Source organism: Hemibagrus wyckioides, linkage group LG04 (genome assembly GCF_019097595.1).
Source record: "Hemibagrus wyckioides isolate EC202008001 linkage group LG04, SWU_Hwy_1.0, whole genome shotgun sequence".
NCBI lineage: Eukaryota > Metazoa > Chordata > Actinopteri > Siluriformes > Bagridae > Hemibagrus > Hemibagrus wyckioides.
Window position 1 is genome coordinate 31,157,739 of NC_080713.1, and position 18,460 is coordinate 31,176,198.

General features: G+C 40.7%; 1 protein-coding gene across 1 annotated transcript in view; it reads left to right on the plus strand.

The window, feature by feature from the left end:
* Positions 1-18,460, plus strand: part of LOC131351571 (uncharacterized) — a 103,557-nt gene that overhangs the window by 74,637 nt on the left and 10,460 nt on the right. The window contains exons 67-76 of the mRNA XM_058386990.1: positions 190-357; positions 510-683; positions 10,193-10,360; positions 10,581-10,754; positions 11,182-11,355; positions 11,515-11,688; positions 11,801-11,974; positions 14,420-14,587; positions 16,894-17,067; positions 17,256-17,429. Coding sequence (XP_058242973.1) covers positions 190-357; positions 510-683; positions 10,193-10,360; positions 10,581-10,754; positions 11,182-11,355; positions 11,515-11,688; positions 11,801-11,974; positions 14,420-14,587; positions 16,894-17,067; positions 17,256-17,429 — 1,722 coding nt within the window. The remainder of the gene's footprint in view (positions 1-189; positions 358-509; positions 684-10,192; positions 10,361-10,580; positions 10,755-11,181; positions 11,356-11,514; positions 11,689-11,800; positions 11,975-14,419; positions 14,588-16,893; positions 17,068-17,255; positions 17,430-18,460) is intronic.

An 18,460-nucleotide genomic window follows, 5' to 3' on the forward strand; every position in this document is an offset into this window, starting at 1 on the left:
AAATTTGAAAAGTAAGGATACATGAGGAGAATCTGATAGTCTTTGCCCTCACTGGTTGGTAGCTGTGTGTAGGATGGGTGAGAACTGGCCAGGACTGAGTTAGGGTCAGTTTGTTTATTTCTTTAAAACACTGTTTGTTGGAAATGGTTCTATGATTAAATAAATTAACTAATTACTATTTTTCTTTAGACTTTCAGACTGCAGTATAACAGAGGAAGGATACACTGCTCTGTCTGAAGCTCTGAAATCATCTCACCTGATAGAGCTGGATCTCAGAGGGAACGACCCTGGAGCATCAGGAGTGAAAAAGCTTGATGATATCCAAAATAATCCAAATTACAAACTGCAGACACTTAGGTGATTCTTCAAACAAGCAAAAATCATTCCATAATATTCATAATAAATTACTTTAAAGAACTTTGAGCAAATTGGATGAATAACTGACTGCAATTTAGTATTTATTTCATTGGTCATTATTATTATTATTGTTATTATTATTGTTGTTGCAGGTTGTTGAAAAGCTCTGCTGCACAGGAGGCCTGTGATTGGCTAAATTCAGTTGTAGATGAAAACTCTTTACTCCTAAAAGAGCTGGATCTGAGCAGGAAGGAAACAGGAGACTCAGGAGTGGAGAAGCTCTCGGCTCTGATGGAAGACTCACACTGTAAATTTCAGAAAATTAAGTAAGTATTCTGTTTCTTATTGCGATGTTTCATTGTTAGTTTGGTTTTACAAGCAGAATATTTTCATCTGGCATGCACTGTGAAATGACCGAATGTTTTCTAGTATCCTACATGTGCACCAGAAAATCACAGTTAAAAGTTTGTTGAACATCTTTGCTGCTAGCAGCTGTTTGGAACTCGGTAGTGTGAGGAACAAGTAAGGAGAGATGTTTAGGCCCTACAAACTTCAGTGGTTCCTTCCATTACAGGAGTGTCCACATGATCTTGGTCATGTAGTGTAGTTTTCTTTTGTAATTTTAACAGTAACATTAAACAAAATTCACTGAGAAGGAAGACAGTCATTAAGTTATTTAGCACAAAATGATAGGGATTATTTATAGATATTATAAAAACAGTCCTTTAGCTGCCATTTTACTTTAGTGAGTCACGTGAGATGGAGGTGTACATACAATATCTCACAAAAGTGAGTACACCCCTCTAATTTCAGCAAACATTTTAGTATATCTTCTCAAATGACAATACTATAGAAATGAAACTTAAATATATTTTAGTATAGTCAATGTGCAGCTTGTATAGCAGTATAGATTTCCTGTCCTCTGAAAATAACTCAACATACAGTTATTATTGTCAAAATAGGTGGCAACAAAAGTAAGGACACTCTAAGTGAACATGTCCAAACTGTGTCCAAAGTGTCAATATTTTGTGTGAGCACCATTGTTATCTAGCATGGCCTTAATGCTCCTGGGCATGGAATTCACCAGAGCTGCACACTGAATTCACCAAAGCTGCTGGATGTTAGACACATGGCGCTTCTCCACCTTTCGCTTGAGGATGCCCCACAGATGCTTAATAGGGTTCAGGTCTGGAGACATACTTGGCCACTCCATCACCTTCACCTTCAGCTTCCTCAGCAAGACAGTTGTCATCTTGGCGGTGTGTTTGGGTTCATTATCATGTTGGAAAACTACTATTTGGCCCAGTTTTTGAAGGGAGGGCATCATGTTCTGCTTCAGAATGTCACAGTACATGCTGGAATCCATGTTTCCCTCAATGAACCGCAGCCCCCTAGTACCAGCAGCACTCATGTAGAACCAGACCATGATGCTACCATCACCATGCTTAACTGTACGCAAGAGACCATTTTCTTGGTACTCCTCACCAGGGCATCACCACACATGCTGGATACCATCTGACCCCAACAAGTTTCTTAGTCCCATCAGACCACACGACATGGTTCCAGTAATTCATGCTCTTGGACAGGTTGTCTTCAGCAAACTGTTAGCGGGCTTTCTTGTGAGCCAGCTTCAAAATAGGCTTGCTTCTGGGATGATGGCCATGCAAACCAACTTGTTGCAGTGTGCAGTGTATGGCCTGAGCACTGACGAGCTGACCACCCGCTTCTGCAACCTCTAAAGCAATGCTGGCAGCACTCATGCGTCTGTTTTTAAAGCCAGCTTCTGCACCTGACGCACAGCACGAGGCTCCTTGTAGCCTAACCCATGTTTGTGGAGTAATTCTAGTTCTCAAATCCTCCGAAATTTCTTTGCCATGAGGTGCAATCCCAGTAAAACTGAACTGCTGGTCATCCCAGGTGATTCATCCCCAGCCCAGGATCTTGCATTATCTCTGAACTCAATGATCTCCCCTTCAGCCACTGCTCGCAACCTTGGGGTAACCATGGACAATCAACTGTCCTTCCTCCCATGTTGCCAATGTGAGACACTCATGTCGGTTTCTTCTGTACAATATTAGAAGGATTCGACCATTCCTATCCACACAGGCTACTCAAATGCTTGTTCAGTCTCTGGTTATTTCGAGGCTGGACTACTGTAACTCTTTACTGGCAGGTCTTCCTCATAATGCAATTCGTCCACTGTAAATGATCCAAAATGCAGCTGCACGGCTTGTTTTCAACGTGCCTAAGTTCTCCCACACCACCCCACTGCTGCGGTCCCTCCACTGGCTTCCGGTAGCTGCACGCATCAGATTCAAAACACTGATGCTTGCCTACAAAGCCAAGAATGGTCCAGCACCATCTGACCTCAAAGATCTTATTACTCCTCGCACTGACCCTCACTCCCTCCGATCCACTAGCACTGCTCGACTGGTCCCACCATCTCTCAGGGTAAAAGGTAGGTATTCATCTAGACTCTTCTCTGTTCTGGCACCGAGGTGGTGGAATGAACTTCCCCTAGATGTCCGTACAGCAGAGTCTCTGACTGTCTTCAAACGACGTCTTAAGACCTACCTTTTCCTGAAGCACTTTAACTAGCACTTATCTTTCCCTGTTTATGTATTGTTATATAAAAATAAATAAATAAATAAAGTCTGTAACCTATTGAACCAGTGTTAATGTTTTCAATAATAGAGACTTAAAGCACTTTTGTATGTCGCTCTGGATAAGAGCGTCTGCCAAATGCCAGAAATGTAAATGTAAATGTGCCATGTTGATCATCCAGTGGTCAGTATGATTGAATTGTACTTAAAGCACCAAATTTTAGATGCTCTAATATAAGATTACACAAATTTGTATGGTACTATCAAGCTGACAAAAACATGAATGATGAATTGGACATGTGACTTTGCATTAAACAGTGTACAGCTTTTATCACTTAGAGTGTACTCACTTCTGTTGCCACCTATTTTGACAATAATGGCTGTATGTTGAGTTATTTTCAGAGGAGAGGAAATCTATACTGCTATACAAGCTGCACATTGACTACTCTAAAATATATCTAAGTTTTATTTCTATAGTATTGTCATTTGAGAAGATATGTTTGCTGACATTAGAGTGGTGTACTCACTTCTGTGAGTTACTGTACATATACTATATTGCCAAAAGTATTCACTCACCCATCCAAATAATCAGAATCAGGTGTTCCAATCACTTCCATGGCCACAGGTGTATAAAATCAAGCACCTAGGCATGCAGACTGTTTTTACAAACATTTGTGAAAGAATGGGTCGCTCTCAGGAGCTCAGTGAATTCCAGCGTGGAACTGTGATAGGATGCCACCTGTGCAACAAATCCAGTCGTGAAATTTCCTCGCTCCTAAATATTCCACAGTCAACTGTCAGCTGTATTATAAGAACGTGGAAGTGTTTGGGAACGACAGCAACTCAGCCACGAAGTGGTAGGCCACGTAAACTGACGGAGCGGGGTCAGCGGATGCTGAGGCGCATAGTGCGAAGAGGTCGCCAACTTTCTGCAGAGTCAATCGCTACAGACCTCCAAACTTCATGTGGCCTTCAGATTAGCTCAAGAACAGTGCGCAGAGAGCTTCATGGAATGGGTTTCCATGGCCGAGCAGCTGCATCCAAGCCATACATCACCAAGTGCAATGCAAAGCGTCGGATGCAGTGGTGTAAAGCACGCCGCCACTGGACTCTAGAGCAGTGGAGACGCGTTCTCTGGAGTGACGAATCGCGCTTCTCCATCTGGCAATCTGATGGACGAGTCTGGGTTTGGCGGTTGCCAGGAGAACGGTACTTGTCTGACTGCATTGTGCCAAGTGTAAAGTTTGGTGGAGGGGGGATTATGGTGTGGGGTTGTTTTTCAGGAGCTGGGCTTGGCCCCTTAGTTCCAGTGAAAGGAACTCTGAATGCTTCAGCATACCAAGACATTTTGGACAATTCCATGCTCCCAACTTTGTGGGAACAGTTTGGAGCTGGCCCCTTCCTCTTCCAACATGACTGTGCACCAGTGACCAAAGCAAGGTCCATAAAGACATGGAGGACAGAGTCTGGTGTGGATGAACTTGACTGGCCTGCACAGAGTCCTGACCTCAACCCGATAGAACACCTTTGGGATGAATTAGAGCGGAGACTGAGAGCCAGGCCTTCTCGTCCAACATCAGTGTGTGACCTCACAAATGCGCTTCTGGAAGAATGGTCAAAAATTCCCATAAACACACTCCTAAACCTTGTGGACAGCCTTCCCAGAAGAGTTGAAGCTGTTATAGATGCAAAGGGTGGACCGACGTCATATTGAACCCTATGGATTAGGAATGGGATGTCACTTAAGTTCATATGGGAGTCAAGGCAGGTGAGCGAATACTTTTGGCAATATAGTGTGTATACATATCTGGCATGAGAACAGTAAACATTTAAATAGTAACTTAACAATTAGTAATAATAATGTGTATGAATCTGGAACAGAGGATTTATGTGCAGATTTGTGCATTCTACACACTTTATACAGCTGTTTAAATAAAGATATATGCTTATGTATTTACATAGTACTTGAGAAAGAGGCAGTAATTACACATGGAGAACGAGATACAGAAATGAATTACAGAACACATGTAATAATTCCTGTATTAGCTGTTTAAACTGCAGCCGGGGGGAAAACTGTCTTTGTGTCTAGATGTTCCTTTCTGCTGTCCTAACAGTCCTTTGCAGTCTTCTTATATCTGATTTGCAGCTAACCCAAACCAGACAGTTATAGAAGAGCACAGAAGCGACTCAATGACAGCTGAGTAGAACTGTGTCATCTGCACCTGTGGCAGGTTAAACTTTTTCAGTTGACAAAGGAAGTACAAGCTCTGCTGGCCCTTTTTCATAGTGGAGTCAATTTGAATGTCCCACTTCAGGTTCTGGAAGATGGTGGTTCCCAGGAACTTGAATGACTCCACTGCAGCCACAGTGGTGTCCATGATGGCGAGTGGGGGAAGAGCAGGGTAGTTTCTCCTGAAGTCTACCATCATCTTTACAGTTTTGAGCATGTTCAGCTCCAGGTTGTTGTGACTGTGTAGCAGATTCCAAACAGTCACTTCATGTAAGGAAGACAACAGCCACCACACTGAGATCAGGAACTGTTTAATCTGAAATAAGGGAATATTCACAATGAACAGGCATTCGATTCTCCCTCCAAGTTCAATTTAGGGAGAGCCGTCATGCATGCGTGTCTACCTGCCTCAGCGTGCACATGCAAACCCGGATACAAAACAAGTAACAAAATGCATATAAAACCAATACAAAAATAAATATCTATTACAACCTCTTTGCTAATCAATTATTCATACAATAGAGACATAGGTAGAATGTAGAATAGAAATATTGTAATAGAAAAATAACCATCATGAACAAATAAAATAATACATATATAATATAATTATTTTATAGCTACTACACGAGACTCACCACGTGCTGCCCACGAGGCTCACCTCGCTAATTTGCAGCATCTCCCAACAAACTAGCACGAATTAAAAAACAAGAAAACCCAATCCCCTTTTATTTGCAATGAAACACGATAAAACAAACAGCATACCTGAAATAAGGGAATATTCACAATGAACAGACATTCGCTTCTCGCTCTTGGGTAAAAAAGAAAGAACACGTTACTTAATGAGCTAGCGCCATGAGGCCATCCACTAATATCGCGTATATATATAAAATATATTTTAAAAAATATATATAAAATAAACATTTCCAAATTCGTGACAATCAACAAACATATCCCACTACTGGAAATAAGCCTCGCGTCAAAAAATACAATAAAATAAATAAATGAATAAATAAACTTGACCTACCCAAGTTCAATTCAGGGAGATCCATCAACCATGCGTGTCTACCTGCCTCAGCGTGCACATGCAAACTGAGGCACGTGCATGACCCGCCCACATTCAGAGCACTGGGGCGAATATTCCCCACTGACACCGTGTATATACATACATATATATATATATAAAAGGAAAAAAAAGTTCTGAACCTTTGATCGAGATATAGAGATACATTAACTTATGTACAATACTCTGCAGGATAGAATTTTGTGAAGTTCACTAAAACCTTCCACATAATACACATGTTCATAAAAAAAACAATCAACGCTAATGTAGATGAAAATAAACATGGAGCATGGAGAATCCTACTAAAATCTGAATAACGAAATGCCCTCAGCTACAATTGCACCAGACAGCCTGCTGCTCTATGGAATAAAATAACTCTCAAAAATAATGGTATGTAATTCAGGACATTTGTGTGTAATTTTAATTTACTCATGCTTAATTTAAAAGTATTGTATGTAATTCTGTGTTTTGTCCGAGTTGGATTCCAAAATCTACGTCCACGACAGTTTACAGACACAACGCTAGTTTTCACAACACCTCTGGAACACACGACCTGAGAAATTACGCCCGCAAAGAGCGGTGTGTGAAACAACTGTCAAAAATACCTCATCAAGGCCACATGCACAGGCATTACTATCCGACGGAGGATGAATCGATTCCATGAAGCAGAAAGTGAAAATAAACTAAGAAAAAATGAAAATGAATTACACAGTAGGGTTTCTGCAATAAACTAAACAGTCTTCTTCCAGTTTTACATTTGAACAATCTTACAGATTTACAGTACGTCCAAAATCATCCACGTCCACGACAAATGTTCAAATTGGTAAAACTGGAAGAAAACTGTTTAGTTTTGAAAAACAGAAAACAATGGCTTTGTTTTAAGGCACTTACATTTATGAATATAAAATTTGCCCAAAATGAAAATAATATTCAGTACAAATTAAGTATGTACATCTTCCATTAATAAACCAAAAATTATATCATTGTTAGAAAATGGAGAAGACAGCTTGATTGAAACTTTAAGCCACTCGAATGTTTTAATAAAATCCTGGCCATTTATTATTAAAGAAGGTAAATGAAGAGCACAAAGGCCTTTGGAATACAGTTCACCCTGTTATATTGCTTGTAATCACAATATTATATATATGAATATTATATATTTTCTACAAAAAGTGATCCCTGAGGGCTAATCTTACCTAATATAGTTAAACTTTCTTTGTAATATTACTCCTTAGTGATAACTAACCCTTAAACAGGGAAAAAAAGATTAGCTCTCAGAGCGCCAGTGGTTTGTGCACTTCGTGGAATCGATTCATCCTCCGTCGGATAGTAATGCCTGTGCATGTGGCCTTGATGAGGTATTTTTGACAGTTGTTTCACACACCGCTCTTTGTGGGCGTAATTTCTCAGGTCGTGTGTTACAGAGGTGTTGTGAAAACTAGCGTTGTGTCTGTAGTGGACGTAGATTTTGGAATCCAACTCGGACAAAACACAGAATTACATACAATACTTTTATGTATAATTATGCATGAGTAAATTAAAATTACACACAAATGTCCTGAATTGCATACGATTATTTTTGACAGTGATTTTATTCCATACTGCTCAACCTCTTGTCTGTATGCAGACCCGTCTCTGTCCTGGATCAGACCGATGACTGTAGTGTCATCTGCAAGTTCTGGAGTGTGACAGAGGGGTGTTTAGAGGTGCAGTCATTTGTGTAGAGGGAGAAAAGCAGTGGGGGAAAACACAGCCCTGAGGAGCTCCAGTGCTGATGGTGCAGGTGTTGGATGTAAGTTTACCCAGCCTCACTAGCTGCTGCCTGTCTGCCAGGAAGCTGGTGATCCAGTAACAGATGGAGGTGGGTACAGAGAGCTGTGCCAGTTTATCCAGGAGGGTATCTGGGATGATGGTGTTGAAAGTGGAGCTGAAGTCCACAAACAGTATCCTTGCATAAGTCCCTGGGTTGTCCAGTCATTTAGTCCTGTGATTTTTGGTTTCTTGGGTACAGATTGATCTGTTGAAGATCAATGTAAAGATGGATGATAGATGGACAGCACAGGCTTTGAGACAGGCTGGAGAGACACCGTCTGGCCCTTTTGCTTTCCTTATCTTCTGTTTGCTGAAGACTTTGTGTACATCATCTTTACAGATCTCGAGTACAGGCTGAGGAACAATAGGGGGAAGGAGGGAGGGGGAGGGTGTTGATGGCCGTGTATTGAGATGGTCAGAGTGGGTGTGAGATATCAGACCAGGTTTTTGTGTTTTCAGCCAGTCTTTAATTGGCCTCAGTGCTGGGAGATGGGGTCTTGTAACTGTTGATGGCTTTCAGGCCTTTCCACACTGATGCGGAGTAATTTCTTGAAAGCTGTTTTTTCAGCTTTTCAGAGTAGTTTTGCTTTTCGCTCTTATCTCCCAATTTAGTGTGTATTTGGTCTGTTTGTACAAGGCTTTGTCCCCACTTCGTAGGTGTCCTCTTTGGCCTGGTGAAGCTGTTTGAGTTTTGCACTGAACCAAAGGCTTAGCAGATTTAAGTTTCTGCTTGTAGGCTGGTAAAAGATACCTAGATTTAATAAACATAATCCACCACCTTTCATTTTCCCAGATGACTCGGTGAAACAATCCGCTCTGAACAGCTGGAATCCCGTTAGATGTAGTGAGCTGTTTGGGATGGCTCCGTTCAGCCATGTTTCCGGGAAGCAGAGTGAAGCAAAGTTTAAAAAGTCCTTATTTGTGTGGGTGGGAGTTATAGTTATTTGCAAGGGAGCAAGATTCGCTAGATGAATGCTTGGCAGCAAAGTCCTAAAACTTTCTGAATTCTTTCTGAAACCTTCTGTCTGAATTTCACGAGTGCACCAGCTCTCTTCCCACGCTTGCGTCACCTGGAGCGCTTGTAAAGGATCACAGCTCCTCTGACTAAAATGTCCAGTAAAATGTCTGACTGCTCAAACGTCGGCAAAAGATTGTTTGGTGTGTTATTTCTGATGTCCAGTTGTTCGTTTCTTGTAAAGATGATAGGAAAAAAATTGCTTGAGACAGGACAAACAGAAATAGTACAAGTACCAAGGAGCAACAAACCGAGGATTGCCATGTGCGTCGCCGTCTCAGTTTCAATTGTACCAAGGATCAAAACTGTAGACAAATATCAACCAACAGAAATCAGCTTATTCTACAGATTCAGTACTACAGCTGAACACTTTCATTTTCTCCTTTCAGTCTCAGTGAGTGTAACCTGACAGAGAGAAGCTGCTCGATTTTACACACAGTTCTCAGCTCAGAATCCTCCAAGCTGACTGAGGTGGATCTGAGCAGTAATCCTCTGGAGGACTCAGGAGTGAAGCTGCTTTGTGCTGGACTGAAGAGTCCAAACTGTAAACTGGAGACACTCAGGTCAGTTCATCTTTTCTGTGTAGAGGATTTTACTAAATTGGTTGCTTATGTATCTCCCTGTGACTTTAAATGAAGTGAACAATCTCGTTTAAATTTCTAAAGAAAACGTTCTTTATCTTCATTTTTATTCTGATTGTGATCTGCAACCAAACTACCAAACAAAATCTGAGATAATGAATATATAAATATCCTCTATGTTTCTTTATAAGTCAAACAAGAAAGGACATGATTTTAAAAAGAACCACAGACAAACACAGTTATAAGTGTAATTAAATTGATATCAAGCAAATAATGTAGGTGCAAGGCAAATAAGTAAACAGTGTCAAATGTCAAATGGAGTACATAAGTAGGCAATATCTTATACAGCTTCAGTTTAAAAACATAATCACAGTTAAAGGCCAAGTAAAAAATATTTTGTATGTATGGAGAATTTAGAATTGTATTCAGAAGTGTATATATTAAAGCCAAATTAAGTACTACAAAATAGAAAATGTTTTAATGCTGTGATCTTATTTTCATGATTAAATAATAACAGATCTGTGTCCTCTTCAGACTTTCAGACTGCAGTATAACAGAGGAAGGATACACTGCTCTGGCTGAAGCTCTGAAATCATCTCACCTGATAGAGCTGGATCTCAGAGGGAACGACCCTGGAGCATCAGGAGTGAAGCTGCTCACTGATTTACTACAGGATCCAGACTGTACACTGAACACACTGAGGTGATTCTTCTATAAACAAACACAATTATATAAATTTTAAACATAATATAAATTTATAAAGTACTAGGCAAAGAACATTTCTAGTGTGTAACATATGACAGGCAATTTAAATTAAATTTAAAGAGAAGTAATCACGAAATAAGCAAAAGCAGCCATACTGTTCTTGTGTTCTTGTGTCTATTATTCTGGAAACACCAACTAAAAATATTCCTTTCTGCAGGTTGTTGAAAAGCTCTGCTGCAGAGGAGGCCTGTGATTGGCTAAATCCAATTTTAACTACAAACCCTTTACTCCTAAAAGAGCTGGATCTGAGCAGGAAGGAACCAGGAGACTCAGGAGTGAAGCAGCTCTCTGCTCTGTTGGAAGACTCACACTGTAAATTTCAGAAAATAAAGTAAGTATTATTTATTTATGCTTCACGATTAGCTGAAATTTATTATATATGTTTTCTAGTGAGACTAGAAACTACTATTATATATAACCATCAAAGTATGCAAAATGTATATGTATATTTATAATTTTTAGTTCATTTTTTGTTTTCTATAATTCATGAAACCAAATATATCCCATTTTTCTCCCGAGGAACCTCATATAGAGGTCTTACAGAAACACCTCGGTCCTGTTACATCACTGGAAAGTGATAAGCTACTAAGCAGAAGCAGAAATGATCAACATTTTTGACATTTTTATTTAAATCCTAAACATGATTTAACCACTAAGACATAAAAGTGAATTAAAAGAGGAAAAAATGAACTTTTACCTCATATCTACAGAATGAAGATTGAGTATATAGTTCTGATAACATGATATTTCTTTTTTAGGCTGAATAAATGTAATCTGACAGTGGAGAGCTGTTCAGCTTTAGCCAGCGCTCTGAAATTACAGTCCTGTAGTGTGAGAGATCTGGACCTGAGTAACAACAGTCTGCAGGATCCAGGGGTCACTCAGCTTTCTGCTGGACTGAAACATCATCACTGTAAACTGGAGATACTGAGGTAAGGTCATTTCTCTTATGAATATTTCATTTGAATGTTTTCATTTCTCTTAGTGGTGAAGAGCTAGGTCAGATAAAAGAAAAAATATACTCAGTAAATGTTGGTGATTAAAGTTCTTAAATACTAAGATCTTATCTCCCTTCCTGACTTTATATTTAGGCTTAACACATGTGATGTAATGGGGGAAAGCTGTTCAGCTCTAGCTGAAGTTCTCAGCTCTGAATGTTCCCGGCTGAGAGAGCTGGACCTGAGTAACAACAGTCTGCAGGATCCAGGGGTCACTCAGCTTTCTGCTGGACTGAAACATCATCACTGTAAACTGGAGATACTGAGGTAAGGTCATTTCTCTTATGAATATTTCATTTGGTCTGATTAAAAAATGTTGGCATGGCATACTTTTTGTGTTAAATTTGTGAGTTTATTGTTCCTCTGATTTCATGTTTAGGCTTAATACATGTTCAATAACTGATGGAAGCAGTTCAGCTCTAGCTGAAGTTCTCAGCTCTGAATATTCCCGGCTGAGAGAGCTGGACCTGAGCAACAACAGTCTGCAGGATTCAGGGGTCACTCAGCTTTCTGCTGGACTGAAGAATCCACAGTCTGCACTCACAATACTGAAGTAACAGCTGAAATGATTAAGTCTAAGTCTAATTTTTTTTGAGCAGCCACAGTGAAACATGAATTAAATATTCTCTGATCTGGTTTAAAAGACTGTGGAATTATGTCTAAGTAAAAAATTAGCAGATGTTCTACAGATGTTAATTAACTGCAGTTTAAATGCTGCTAAATTTCTGAAGTCTAATAAAGAGCAACACTGACTAAATTAGAACACAGTATAATTACACAGCATGGTTTGATAAAAAAAAATAGATTATTAGATTCATAAGCAATTAAAAGGTCTAGTACAAAACATTTAGGTCAGTGTGAAAAAATGTTGTAAAGAATGCTTTCAAAAATATACACTGATCAGCCAGAACATTATGACCACCTGCCTAATATTGTGGTGTTCCCCCTTTTGCTGCCAAAACAGCCCTGACCCGTCCTGCACTGTGTATTCTGACCCCCTTTCTATCAGAACCAGCATTAACTTCTTCAGCAGTTTGAGTAACAGTAGCTCGTCTGTTGGATCGGATCACACGGGTCAGCCTTCTCTCCCCACGTGCATCAATGATCCTTGACCCGTCTATGAACCTGTTGCCAGTTCACCACTGTTCCTTCCTTGGACCACTTTTGATAGATACTGACCACTGCAGACCGGGAACACCCCACAAGAGCTGCAGTTTTGGAGATGCTCTGATCCAGTGGTCTAGCCATCACAATTTGTCCCTTTTGGTCAAACTCGCTGAAATCCTTAGGCTTGTCCATTTTTCCTGCTTCTAACATCAACTTTGAGGATAAAATGTTCACTTGCTGCCTAATATATCCCACCCACTAACAGGGGCCATGATGAGGAGATACTCAGTCTTATTCACTTCACCTGACACTGGTCATAATGTTATTCCTGATTGGTGTATATTTTAATTGTTTATTTTTTAAGAATTTAGAAGTAAGTGAACAGAAGAAAAATCTAAATTAATTCAATATTTGGTGTTACGACCCTTTTGCTTCAAACCAACATCAATTCTTACACTTGCACATATTGTACACTTGCAAAAGTTAGGGATTTTGTAGGATCAGATTTAGGTGTATGATTAACCAATTATACCAAGCAGGTGCTGTAGGAGTTTAAAACTGGGTGAGGAACAAACAAGTTCTGCTACTTAGGTGAGGTTGTGGAAGACAGTTTCATGTCACAGGTCATACACCATGTCCAGACTGAGCACAGCAACAACACACAAGGTAGTTCTACTGCAGCAGCAAGGTCTCTCCCAGGCACAAATTTTAAAGCAGACTGGGGTTCAAAGATGTTCTGTTCAAGCTATTTTGAAGAAGCAAAAAAACACAACATTTAGGACTGTAGGTCGACCAAGGAAACTTAATGCAGCAGATGAGACACATCAGGACACAGTAGCGCCAGTCTGCCTGGGATTACATGAAGAGACAAAAGGATTTGAAGCAGCCTAGATCCACTGAAGATCTATGTTTAGTTCTCCAAGATGTTTGGAACAACCTACCTGCTAAGTTTGTTTAAAACCTGTGTGCAAGTGAACTTTGATGCTGTTTTGCAGGCAACAGTTGTTCACACCGAATTGATTTAGATTTCTCTTCTGTTAATTTACTTTCCATTTTGATAATGAATTAAAATAAACTATTAACACTTCCATTCTTGAAATCATTCTTACTTAAAGTAGTGCCTCTTAGTGGTCCAGCAGCAGGATCCCACGATCTCATTGGCAGACAGGACCCTAACCCAGCCACTGAAGAGTTCACTCCCAGTGCTGGTCCCAAGCCCGGGTTAAATGGGAGGGTTGCGTCAGGAAGCACATATAGCGTAAAACCTGTGCCAAATCAAAACACGCGGACCAAATGATTCATTGTGGCCACCCCAAATAGGGAGCAGCCAAAAGAACAACAACATTCTTACTTAAAGTAGTAGCAAATGTCATATTGGTGGAATTTTTTTAAATATCGCATTCTTATGTAATAAATGATATAAATTCTGTTCACTGCACTCCTGTCCCTCTATAGACTGTGTAACTGCAGTATAAAAGCTGAAGGCTGTGCTGCTTTGGCTAAAGCTCTGGGAGAAAATCCCTCACATCTCTTAGAGCTGGATCTGAACGGGAATAAAGTAGGAGACTCTGGAATAAAACAGATCTCTAATCTACTACAGAATCCACACTGCCTCCTAGAAACACTCAGATAGATCATTGCCTTTTCTTTTTGAAGTAGTTTTCATTAAATCAGTGAATTATTATAAATATCTGTTTATTAATTATAACAACATCATCTGTACAGACTCCATTCAGTGACACTCTAGGGTTAATGAATTAACAATAAAAATAGATTCAGTTCACAGTTTGTATATAGTTTCACACATTTTAATTTCTAAAGTTATATGTATTTATTTTGTAAAATATCAGGAATATTCTGAAAGTAAAATTCAAATGAATCTTTTTTCCAGTCTAATGGACAATAATATCAGAGAGGAAGGATACACTGCTCTGGCTGAAGCTCTGAAATCATCTCACCTGATAGAGCTGGATCTCAGAGGGAACGACCCTGGAGCATCAGGAGTGAAGCTGCTCACTGATTTACTACAGGATCCAGACTGTACACTGGACACACTGAGGTGAACAGCTATTATTAAATCATTACTAGAATAATTTATAATATACATATCAGGACATGAAAACTTGTTAAATATGTTAAATAGGCTATATCTTATGGTCATATAAGACTTCCTCTTCATAAATAATCTGTTATGGACAAAGTTGCTAACATAGCCAACAAGATGTTCAAAATAATGTTGTAGTACCACAAAATAGTTAGGAATCTTAAAGTCATGATGTAATATTACTGTAATAAAGTTAGTTTTGTATTTGCATTTAGTTTTCTGCATACATTTCATCTGCCTTCAACTTGTTTAATAATACAGACTTTCAGTTCCCTTTTGAGGGAACTCGACACTGCCTCATGACTGACGCTATGGGAACACTTTGCCAGGAAGTGTGTCTGAAGCCCCGTGTGCACACACGCCAATTCATTGGCTCAGATAGGACACGTTATGGAGGAATATCCAGCATGTCCATATAAGGGCTGCGATTTCTTCCGACCCGGTAGTGGATATGTCTTTATGTCTGACCTGGGCAATGAGGGGAATTCCCCCGTCGATTTACCACCACAGTCAGTGGCATTCGAGGAGCTCCTCGATGTAATAACATGTGCTGTGGGTAATTTAAATTTAAAATGGCCGGAGCAGGGAGCCAGCTCCATCCGTTCTAGGCTTGACTACTGTCAGACAGCTGCTAATTTTTCCTGGAAGAACCCATATTCGGTGTTCCTTTTGTTCCCTGGCCTCCTCTAATTATTCAGCCATTATTATCCCCATGCATGGAGGAGGCCGGCGCTCCCTTCTAGAACATGTGGAGCCACTTCAGCCCTTGGGGTGAGGGTCTACATGATAGCGGTCCAAGCCGGTGCCTCACTGCACACCATGGTGGTTTTTACCTGCTTTGACCTGGTTTCAGGGTGGTTCTGACCTGCTGAGGGAACTTGACTGCGGCGAGGGACTGATCCCTGATGCAGTCTCTGAGCTACGTCGAACCACAGATCTTACTGGTCCACTCTCACTCCCATTTTCCCTCATAAATCTATTCCCCCCAGTTGGCACTTGCCAGTTCACTGTTTCGTGACACCGGAGGGGACAACACGAGGTTGACACCTCTTTCAGACAGCCTGGCAGCGTGGGAACTTCTGCCAGGTGTGTCTCAGTGGGTCCTAGATACCGTAGGGTAAGGGTACAGTGGCGGCTCCACCCTCAGGTGGTGGAGACCATCTGGCCGAGCAGAAGTGGATCTGTTCCCCTCCGAGGAGTCGACACACTGTCTGCTGTGGTACTCCCTCTCTCACCCAGCCCCTCTGGGCTTGGATACTTTGGTACAGACCTGGCTGAGGCTGCGTTTGCACACCTTTCCCCCCGGTAGCTCTGCTCCCAGAAGTCCTAGCCAGAGTGAGCCACGATGGGGTCCACCTTCTTTTAGTGGCTCCTAGCTGGCCTGCTCAAGTTTGGTTTAGCAGACCTTGTCTCACTCCTAGACAGCACTCCTTTAGAGATTCCCATCAGGAAGATCTCCTCTCTCAGGTGTGAGGTGCGATTCTCCACCCCTGCCCAGAGATGTGGAAGTTCTGGGTCTGGCCCCTGAGGGGGACCAGTTCCTGGAGGCAGGCCTCTCATCAGAGGTTGTGGAGACTCTGCTGAATGCTAAGGCTCCCTCCACTAGGAAGCTGTATGCTCTAAAGTGGAGGCTTTTTAGTCTCTATTGCAGAACCCAGTGCACTGCCTGATTGGTACAGTGCTGGGATTCCTACAGTCTCACCTTTACTGGGGCCTGTTCCCCTCTCCTTTAAATGGCTGCCATTGCGGCATGGGTATTGACATTCCCATAGTGTCAGTCATGACGCAGCATCGAGTTCCCTCAAAAATGAACTACGACAGGTTACGTATTTAACCCAGTTCCCTGAGAGGGGAACGAGACGCTGCCACACCCAGAGTGTCCTCTTGCACTTCCTTCAGACAAAAGGCAAGCTGAATGAATGTGACGTAGATGCCCTTATATGGATATGCTGGCACGTATTCCTTCATCACGTGTCCTATCCAAGCCAATGAATTGGCGTGTGTGCACACAGAGCTTCAGACACACTTCTTTGACAAAGTGTTCCCATAGCGTCAGTCATGACGCAGCGGCTCATTCCCTTCTCAGGGAACTGGATTACATACGTAACCTGTTGTAGATGCACCAGTTTGCATGCTAAAAGCGAACTGTTAAAGAACTCTAACTCTAAACTTAAAATGTAAGAAAATTTAAGAAACTGTTGGTAATTTTGAGAGTTTATTATGATTTCCCATTGTTTTCTTCTTCCTTTCTTTCTCTGCAGGTTGTTGAAAAGTTCTGCTGCACAGGAAGGCTGTGATTTACTTTCTAGAGTTCTGGGAGTGAACCCCTTACTGCAGAGAGAACTCAATGTGAGTGAGAAAATATCTGGAGACTCCCAGGTGAAGCAGCTCTCTGCTCTACTGGAGGATTCACACTGCAGACCAGAGATACTCAAGTTAGTGTTTATCACTTATTTACATTTAAACACTGGAGTCTATTCCTTTTGGAATGGAATAACTGTCTATAATGGCATTAATGAAATAATTTACTTTACTTTTAAACTATACATTTTTTACATTAAAAACAACATAAAACTAGATTTAAACAGAAGACTTCTCTTCCATGTTGTGTCTCTGTATCCAGGGTAAATAACAGCAGGATGACAAATGAAGGTTGTGCTGCTCTGGCATCAGCTCTGGGTTTAAACCCCTCACACCTGAGAGAACTGGAGCTGAGTGGGAATAAACTGGGAGGATCAGGAATGAAGGAGCTCTGTGGTGTGCTGAAGAATCAACAATTCAAACTGCTGAAACTGGGGTAAAGTCTGAATTTATAATAAAATCAGTAATGATGGAAAGAGTAGAGGACTTTAAGAAGACGTTAAGAAGGGATTCTAGCAAAATATGTAGTGTTAGTGTTTGAAATGGCCAAAAGCAGTTGTGTTCAAAATAATAGCAGTCCAACATTTCTAACCAGATCAATCACTGTTTTTGGTAGAAATTATATTTCTACATGGCAGATAATTTACTAGCACCTCTAGTAGAATAATAGAAAACTAACAGACCCAACTGCATGCTGCTGATTCTGTGTAATTAAATCATTAATTGAAAGAGTCGTGTTCAAAATAATAGCATTTTTTTCAGTGAAAAACTGGTGTCAAAGAGGTGAAATATAACATGCTGGTTATAGTGCATTTCTAAATCTGAAATTAGGTTGTTCCAGACATTGTTCAGAGGATCAGTATACTTTGAATAAAAAGCTGACTGGAAAAGGAAAACATATTTTAAAAAAAGTTCAGAAAATGACTGTCTGCTCAGCTAAAATGATATCAAATGCTTTAACAAGGCATACAAAACAAGAAAGATGTGGAAGAAAATGGAACATTACCATTCAAATGGATTGAAAGATAGCCAAAATGTCAAAGACTCAGCCAATGATCAGATCCAGGGTCTAGGGCCCACAGACAGTTTGTCATGCAACCCCGAACACTGAATTCAAGCCGCAGTACACTGAAGATGGTGAAGCTGAAGAAGGTGATCTGGGGATATTTCTCTCATATGGTGTTGGGCCTGTTTATCACGTACCAGGGATCATGGATCAGTTTGAATACATCAAAATACTCACAGAGGTCATGTTGCCTTATGCCTAAGAGGACATGCCTTTGAAATGGGTGTTTCAACAAGACAACAACCCCAAACACACCAGTAAGTGAGCAGCATGGTTCCAGATCAACATGATTAATGTTATGGAGTGGCCAGCCCAATCCCTGGACCTTAATCCAATAGAAAACTTGAGTGACATCATAAATGCTATTTCTAAAGCAAAACCAAGCAATGCAGAGGAATTGT